The sequence below is a fragment of the Zingiber officinale genome, chromosome 8B (genome assembly GCF_018446385.1).
Source record: "Zingiber officinale cultivar Zhangliang chromosome 8B, Zo_v1.1, whole genome shotgun sequence".
NCBI classification, from domain to species: Eukaryota; Viridiplantae; Streptophyta; class Magnoliopsida; order Zingiberales; family Zingiberaceae; genus Zingiber; species Zingiber officinale.
This window is the reverse complement of record NC_056001.1, coordinates 67,851,449-67,860,529: the sequence shown is the minus strand read 5'-3', so window position 1 is coordinate 67,860,529 and position 9,081 is coordinate 67,851,449. Positions and strand designations below refer to the sequence as shown.

The window sequence follows — 9,081 nt, the reverse complement described above, 5'->3', positions numbered from 1 at the left end:
ATAAATATATAAGGGATTTCTTTACCTGGCTCATTATAATCAACCTAACGCCCTGCCGCCGCTCACGCTTTTTGTCCCGAGCACTGACCTAAAATCCCACGGCGGCGCCATTCCCGCCTCGTACTCGCCGTTCCTAGATTCCAAAGCAAGCGGCCCGATGATCACCGGCGGCCAGAGATTCGTTGCCTCGCCTCCTGCCTTCTCCCAGGATGGAAAGAAGCTCTTGGTCTGCACCGGATGCACTGTCTCCATCTATAGTGTCTCCACTGGAATGCAGGTTACTCGACCAATTTCAACTTTTTTTTGTGTATTTTCCGTATCTCTTTTGCGGAAGGGAATACTACTTGGTGTTCAAAATTCGATCTTTTGTGCCTCAGATTACGGAATTGGAGGGTGGGCACACTGACCGAGTCACTTCTGTCGTTGTAGTGCCAGTTGGCGCGCCTTCAAGTAAGTTCATGAGCTACTGCTGGACTTCCTCATTGGATGGGACTATCTGTTACTGGGATTTTGCCTCAGCTGAGTTGATAAAGAAGGTGAAGATCCAGTTTCCAGTCCATTCTATGGTAAGTAGGAATTTCGTTTTATGTTGTGTGTTTCTTCTAGTCTTCCTTCTACCATGATTCAAAATAAGGGCTTCATCCGTCGTGTTGCACGTCAAGGTGGATCTGCATTCGAGAATTTTTTGAATATTGGTTTGAAACTCGGTCCTAACAATCTAGCAGAGTTTGCAGAATATGCTGCTTTTGTTTTAAAGGGGATGATAGTGGGCTAATTTTGTGTGCTTTTTTTAGTTTCTTGGTTATACTAAAAGTGTAATAGAGTCATATGTATATCAGTCTGGAGTTGGTTTAGATTATGTTCTGCTTTTGTTTTAATGACGAAAGCAGTGAGCTAATTTTACATGAAATTTATTTGTATTTCTTAGCTATACACATATACCAAAATTAGAATGGAATCATAAGTATAACGTTGATGATTTTTCATCCTTTATTCTCTTGTCTTACATGAATTTCTGGGTTGGGCCTTATGACTTTCCTTCTTATGCCCTTTAAATTGGCATTCTTAGCATGATATCACATTCGTGCAGGTAATTCCAAGTTTATCAACCATTGGAAGCACCGAAGAGGGATCTAATCTTTATGCATTTCTCTCAGTTGAAGACATAAACAAACCAGCTAGTGAAAAGAAAGCATTACATGGGCAAGTCCGAATTTACAATTTAAAAAACCAGAAGCCTGTTGGAGGACTGCTGACTGAGGTTGATAATAGAACTTTAGCTTGCTGCTCATGTGCCTATTTTTTTATTTGAGTTGTCGCCATTTAATGGCTACTATTCTGTCCTATTAGATTGTCAGAATCATAATTATCAATTTGACCTAATAGATCAGGTCAAGAATACTATATGAAATTGGTATCTAATTCTCGCAGACAAGAAATCCAGAGATATTATATGCAAGTAAAAATGGGGAGTTCTTAGGCATCTCAAACAAAAGAAAGCTTCATATTTGGAGAATTCCTGCAAACAATTTTAGGTTTGACGAAATAAAAAAGATCAAACTACATCACACAAAAAAGTTGACATGTCTTGCATTCCATTCAACTCTGAGAATGGTGGCTGGAGGTGATGATACAGGAAGGATCTTGATATGGTACAATTTTGGGAGAGAGAAATTTGCTCAAAATTTACAAAATCTCAAGGGCACAAAGAATCCTTCTGATGAAGCAAAGCCTGGGGTGAGAAATAATGATGATGTGGATTCCTGCACAACATGGCATTGGCACCCTAGTGAAGTAAAGTTTCTTCACTTCTCTTCTGACGGCGCTTATTTGTATTCAGGTTGTGCATACTTCATACCTAATGTTTATTTGCCTATGATCTTTTAGAAGTTTTTTTGTGGATTATTATATTATCATTAGTTCATTGATGGTTGATTGGCTGTAGTTAATACACATCTACTCTTAGAAAGAATACGAGTGACTTTTATTTGCTTAATTTCCTGATCTTTCAATTTTCCTTTTACATAGTTCTGAATGATCCATCCTTGTTCTGAAAGTATACCCTTTGATGAATATTTATCAGGTGGGAACGAAGGAGTTATTGTGGTTTGGCAGATTGACACTGGAAAGAAAAAATTTAAGCCACGACTAGGATCACCGCTTTTATATTTCACTGAATCTCCAGATCCGTCCCTTTCATGTGTGAGTCTGCCTTTTTAACATGCTTCTAACTATCAGTCATTTCGTTTGCTGCTTTTAATTGGTCAAGGTTTAGTGTATTGGATGCCCTTTTACTTTAATTGACTGTTTCAACTTTTTTAGCATATGACAATTTTATTCTGTCTTGGTTCTGGATGCTTGTAAGTTTGCATTGTTTAGAAACTAGCATTGACATCTCTAATGTTCAAACTTAATGTTGGCTGGATGATGGATTGAACAAACAAGTTCATAATATGTCAACATACAATCAGAAGTTGTAAATGTGACAAAGAAAAATCATTATAAACTTTCATAATGTTAAAGAATATACAATAATGCTACTTTTTTCATCAAAATTAGCATGATGGAATTCATTTCAATTAGGTATATGCAAAAGTAATTCCCTTGCAAATGTATGCTGGTAATTGGTAAATAGCTTGAAAGCTAAGAAGGAATTCCTGGAACCTGTATACTTCTGATTGCTTATTTGTGTTCTTGTGTTACTATTCACCTCTCTGAGCAAATATTCTCAGCTTTAGTTGTTCAAGATAGTTTAGCATGATAATTTCCGAGGAAGAGCTTATTGCTGTGCCTTAAGGCTGCAGTTGTTTTCTTGTTGAGTGGTATGCATGGTCTTCTCATCTAAACATATCCTCGACTTAAAATTGCTAATTTAAGTGTGCCAATGAAGACTGATTAAAAATATGGTTTGCATAGATGAGTACATAATCTGATGAAGTTTGTGCTAGGCACTATATATTTAGAGTTGTTGAAGTCAAAGTGAGGCTCAATCTGACTAAAATACCAAAACACTTTAATTGGGATTCCTTGTTCTCAATCATGTGGGACTATGAGAGACTGTTATGATAATTTGAACACCAAAGAGGAAGTCCAACTCAAAATGGGAATCCAACTTAACTAAGGAGACTTCTTATATATCAATACATTATTTTTTCATTGAAAATGAGGTTTTTTTCCCATTTTTTATTATATGTTTAATAAGGAGGTCCTGTTTAGTAAATCTACAGGCATTTTGCATATTATTGGCAACTGATGATCCTATACAGAATTGATAAACCTCTATAGTTCTACTTGTCACACTACTTTTTATTGCTTTGTACGGCTTTTGATGTTTTGATTTAATTGAAATTTGGAAGCCAATGTTAATTCATATTTTTTTTTCCAGGTATCTTGTTCAGATAATCACATTCATCTGCTAAAAATGCCTACAATGGATATCTCAAAATCCATATCGGGAATCAAGGTTTGTCATACCATATGGTTTAGACATCAATGCTTTGTTGGCTTAGTTTTACTGAAAACCTTTCCCGGATAAACTTTCGTATGTTGATATATTCTAGTATATCTTCAGCCTCCTTTTTCGTTTCCTCTCAAACATGAAGGATCCTGCACACAAGTTGCATTTGAGCAGACAACTGGATTAGTTGCTGTTTCCACTGAAGATTATTGTGTACAATTCTATAGCTTGTTTGACAACCATGAGGTTTCAGAGGTGATGGCTCTATTTTTGCATTCTGATATTATCATCTAGAGCTTGACATCTCTTTTTTCCTTTAAAGAAAAAGCAAGTTCTCATGATATTTATTTTATTGCTTAGGTCCAAGTGTGCAAAAGAAATTTTCAGCCTGCGGATGACGTTATGGTACGTCATTAACTAATCAAGATATATTTGTGGTGCTGTATTGTCTGTTATGGCTATTACCTTAACTTTTGTTCTGTTGTTGTATCCGTAACTCTTTGAGTCAGTCGTCCATGCATTAGTAGGCTGTTAGTTTAGAAGCAATTCTAATTTGTAGTTTGACATTTGGAAAGAATGCATTATTTGTACCAACTGCCAAATTTCTGTAAACAGCTTGATTGGAGTTGCATTTTTATGGATTCTATGGGTCATTTTTTGCTAAGACATTATTGCTTCCAGATTGGAGTTGCATTTTTATGGATTCTATGGGTCATTTTTTGCTAAGACATTCTTGCTTCCAGGAATTAGCTCTGTAAATATCACTGTTACTGTTGGGTTCCATTAACTAGAAACAAGTATATTTGATACAACTCAGTTATGGGGTACAGAAATATCCATTTTGATTCTGATTAGCTGGCCACATAGATAGTCAGGGATATAAGCTAGAAAGTACCACAATTGGTTCCTATTTGCTGGAAACTGGAAATGCACGTGTCATAACTCACACAGGCTCTCTTTGTGGCAGTTTTGGGGTATTCAATTATATGTTTCTATTGCTGGAGTAATCAGTCATGGATTGTCTGGGACAAGATAGAGATTTAATTTAGTTTAAAGCTCAATAATTTCTGAGATTCATGCTAAACTACCATGCTAGGATTGGTGTGTAGTGTGTGTTTCAATAGAGCGAGATCACAAATTGCACCTAATTAAATAATGTCTTGGGGATGCATTTTGAGAGAGTCAATCTTAAAATCTGCTTGGTTGCTGTTATAGTTTGTTTTAAGCATGTAATTACTTTTGCATGACAACATAGATAGCTATCATAATTCTTGTAGATGATGAATTAGATCTTTGAATTTTTGGCTAACTCTTTGTGGATGTACTTGTACTTCGATGGTTGCAGCTATATGTGGCTCTTGTAGCCATTTCTCTTGATGGCTCCTTAATGGCTACCATTGATGTGACAATTCCTGAAGAAAAATTAGGGGGTTTGGTTTGTCTAAAATACTGGACTCGTGGTTCCCTAGTGGCAGAGTACTTATTATCCACTGTCATATATGAGCCTCACAGGTACGAAGACTACAAAAAGTGCTTCATCTATTGTTCTTTATTTTTTTGTTTATTTATTCTATAAATCTTTCATAACTTTGTGAATAGGGACCATCAATCTTTTAATTTTCTATGATGTCAATTGGAGAAGTATTTAATTTGGCACACCAATGTTGTCTTTCATATCAGTGAGACAAACATATTTCCTTTTCAATTTTCTAGATACTTTAGTTTTATGTAACAGAAGTTTCATAGGTTTTTAATTTCTATATAGTTTTGGTGCTTATGATTTGGTTATTATATCCGCACATTCAAGCATTTCTTTTGCAATATGTTGAAAAGCATCCTTGAATGATCAGATTGTATTATACATGTCTTATTCCAGCATATTGAACCTTTTGATTGTTGGAAAAGAGAGATAAGTTTGATTGTTACCATTACTCATTTTAGAGAAATTCTTCATGTTGACAATCTTGAATTAGTTAAATGTTGATCAATTTTATATTGAAACTTCATTGCTGGTCTATATGGTTATGGGCTGACGTTGCTTATCCTTGAGTAATCCATATGGTTGTGGGCTGACATAGCTCTTCTTTGAGTGATTGGTTGCCAAGTTGTTCTCTGCTGCTTAACGATTCTTGGTTCTGAGTTGTTACTGCTGCCGTTATCATTACTACCATTCCATGTTTGTCCCAACTGTTGGGAATCAGTTACAGGAATCTTATCCTTCGTTGAGCTCCAAGACAAATTATAATATTTTCACTACTTGACTAATGTTTTCTTTGCACTTCTTTTACCATTTACACCTTCCACTCTAACAGATAAAATAAAACACCTTTTTATATTTTCTTTACTTTCTGATGTAGTGATGCTCAAGTTTCATCTCTTGCATTTCGCCCTGGACACAACATGGCTGTCACATCATCTTATGGTGGTGACTTTAAGGTAGTGTCTATGAGGCTCTTTTCTTTTTGTTGCCCTGCTGTATGTATATAATGACTAAACGAGTAATCTATTTTGTAGGTTTGGGTTCATGGCTCTCATGCCGGCAGAAATAATGAATCAATGCAGAGAACTGGTTGGAGATGCCAATCTGTTGGTTCATACAAGTATTAAATTTTGCTGCCAATGAAATGTTTTTTCCTTTATTATATTAAATATCATTGCCCATTTGATGCCTTTTATTTTTTATGATTTATTTTAACATAAAAAATTATTTGTATTGAATTAAATTGAAATAATTTGTGGAAGCAGACAGCTTTCAAATCAAGCAGAAATATTTAAAAGTATACTTGTATTTGATGCTACTTCAGAGCTGAACCAGTTGATTGGGCGTATGGAACTTGCAATTTTGTATATACATTAATTACATAAAAAAGATACTAGTTCTTAATTTAAAGGATGCCTTGTTTTTTAATTGAATTATTGGCAAAACCTTTAAACTATTTTTTGAAATTATTTGCTTACATTTCTTTCTTTTCCCATCACACACTGTTACTGCACAGTGGAACTCCCATGCAATTAATTTCTTTGAATTGATGACAGGGGAAAACCATTAACAGCTGCTGTTTTTTCTGCCGATGGATCGATCCTTGCTATTGCAGCTGAGACTATGATTACATTATGGGATCCGGATTCCAATATTCTTGTGGCTATGATTGGAGATACACTTTCGGTAATCATCATTTTGTCTATATTGTCATCTGGCAAATCGAAATGGCAACGAATGCTCTTACATCTGTCCTTTTTTTTCCTTTTTCTTGTACAGCCAATTACAAAACTTTCATTTGTTGGGAAATCAGAATATCTGGTGTCCTATACACACAGTTTAAAGCCACAACTTTCAGTTTGGAGTACTTCAAATTTGGCATTGTACTGGTCTCATGGGATCGTTACAGAAGGTGTGCATTTTCTTGGCTCTTAAATGATCGTACTATAAATCCAAGACTAAAATAACAAGAAAATTAAAATGAAATAAAAAGGACCATTTCATTTTTGGCAATTTAGATGTTCATGTCAACAGTTTCATACAACAACAATCTTGAGTCCTAAAGCTTTTATTTTGCAAGTGTCTCTAGCATACCGGCACTAATATTAAGAAATTGCAAATGTCCAAAATAGGCAGCAAGAACCAGTCCATTGTTGGACCAGTGTAAACTTACCGTGGCTTTGTGAATGGGGTGTAATTACAAACAAAGCTCACATTTTGTCAAATATTTATAGAATTTTTTATATTTCTTTAACTTTATATTTTCTCTTTGAGTATTTAGAAGATTGAAATCTTTTGCCTTGTTGATGGTTCCCTTTTTTTTACAGCCGTAAGCTGTTCCCATGATGAATCTCAATTCGCCGTCTTAGCTCTTCTCAGTTCACCAGGTGATGCTGATGCAAAAGGAAATGGGGTAATATTTTTCTTCCATGTGGAAGATCCTGTTCCTGTGGCAACTTGGACAGTGACAAAGGTAGCGTGTCTACATCCCATTCTTTGCTTTGCAACTAAATTCCGATGAGGTTGTTGATGCCACTTGCCTGCATTCAGCAAACCATTTTTTTTTTCCAAATGGTGTGAGCGTTTTCTTGTTAGATATCAAATCACTGCAACCTAACAGAAGTTCCACACAACATTTTTTTGTTACCCATAATTTTGTTTTACTTGTATATCTATGTAAACAAACCATTGAGTTATAATAACTTTGGTTAGTTTTATGTTGACTTCTCTATTAACATTTACTAAGTATTAGAATTGGATTTTGTTGTTAAACTACGACTCCTTCGATGTGTCTATCAAAGAGTTCAATGTGGCCTTATTGTTGCCTTCAATCCAGGCAAAAGGTGGTAGCCTAGCCTTTCTACCTGCCAATCCTTCGCTTCACGAAAGCTCAGCTACAAATGGCGTAAATCAACTTTTGCTTGTTTTTATGAACGGCAAGCATGAATACACCATCTTCAATCCACACAAGGAAGAGAACATAATTAGCAAGAATTCTCGGAAAAGTCAAGCTGCACAGGATGAAGCAGGTAAAATAATATCAGACTCATCTTTCTTGGAAGACTTTGCTTTGTTTCTTGTTATATGCAAATTTAGTTGTAGGAACAACAAAGATCTAATTATTTGGATTGTGTTTGGTTACTTTGCAGAGAGGCTTGGGTATACATCAATTTATGGAGATCTGTCTAATTCAAATGCAAAGCACAACCATTTCCAAGAAGTTCCATTTGCCCCGAGTGAAAGACCATGGGAAACCATATTCAGTGGATCTTCCCATGCTCTACCTCCGCTGACCAAGCTCTGCACCTCATTTTTCGAATCGTTGTTGGAGAAAAGGCTGGAGAACAGCAATGAGATGATAATAGATGCAGATCTTTGAATATGCACAAAATTGCATGAAGTCTGATCGCTGTGCATGTAATACGCACTAGGTTTTAACGAAAGCGCATTATAGACTTGAGTGGTGTTAAGAGTATTTTATGAGCTTAGAGGACTTTGTACGGAAGAACAGTGCATTAAAATTTATCTGCTCACGGTAAATGCCTTGTATACATTGGAAATATTCTAAAAATTTTGTAGTTCAGGTGGAGTGACTTTTGTAAATTGCAACTGATGTAATGTGCTTATAGTTCAAGCGTTAATTTGCACAAATTTTTCTTTCAAAAAAAAATAAAAATCTTAATGATTTATGGTTGAGAAAAAGAAAGATTTCTCTGCTCATCAAACACCAAATACTTAAAGGAGGGCGAGAACTTCTTATGTAATCTCAATGATGATGATGAATAGTTCTTGTTAAATGTAGGATTACTCCTGGAAATTCGAAGAACAGTTATGCAGATTGAATCTACTCAGGTTCATAGAATATATCTACAGTTGAATCTACTTAGGCTAAAGATTCAGCTAAAAAAGAACAATGATATAATAAGCTCGTACCATTTATTACAATACTACTCGGCCAAGCAGAATTAGGAGAATGGTGACAAGAACATTAATGATAGTGACAAGATGGCGAATTACACGAAAACAAGCTTTGTTATAGCAGTAAGCTACTTTTCAGACTACACAATCATGAAGCTGGATAGGGGAACAAATTCGTGATGGCCTTGGGTCGGGTGCGGCGGGGACGCTAGAGGCGAGCTATTTC

The 9,081-nt window shown here is 35.6% G+C and overlaps 1 protein-coding gene across 1 annotated transcript; it reads left to right on the top strand.

The window, feature by feature from the left end:
* Nucleotides 1-38: 38 nt before the first annotated feature.
* LOC122016677 (WD repeat-containing protein 75-like) lies at nucleotides 39-8,578 on the top strand. The gene is made up of 16 exons (XM_042574059.1): nucleotides 39-277; nucleotides 378-566; nucleotides 1,091-1,261; nucleotides 1,432-1,840; nucleotides 2,084-2,202; nucleotides 3,386-3,463; nucleotides 3,572-3,712; nucleotides 3,818-3,862; nucleotides 4,803-4,969; nucleotides 5,815-5,893; nucleotides 5,972-6,057; nucleotides 6,494-6,623; nucleotides 6,717-6,849; nucleotides 7,265-7,410; nucleotides 7,774-7,966; nucleotides 8,087-8,578. Exons 1-16 carry the CDS (start codon nucleotides 158-160, stop codon nucleotides 8,314-8,316), a joined length of 2,436 nt encoding a protein of 811 aa, XP_042429993.1. The 5' UTR covers nucleotides 39-157; the 3' UTR covers nucleotides 8,317-8,578.
* Nucleotides 8,579-9,081: the final 503 nt, after the last annotated feature.

Bases quoted from the DNA above. Each gene is read 5' to 3' on its own strand.
- LOC122016677 (XM_042574059.1), top strand. From the start codon at position 158: ATGATCACCGGCGGCCAGAGATTCGTTGCCTCGCCTCCTGCCTTCTCC. The intron at 278-377 runs GTTACTCGACCA...TTTGTGCCTCAG, and splicing joins GTGTCTCCACTGGAATGCAG to ATTACGGAATTGGAGGGTGG. The intron at 3,713-3,817 runs GTGATGGCTCTA...TTTATTGCTTAG, and splicing joins ACAACCATGAGGTTTCAGAG to GTCCAAGTGTGCAAAAGAAA.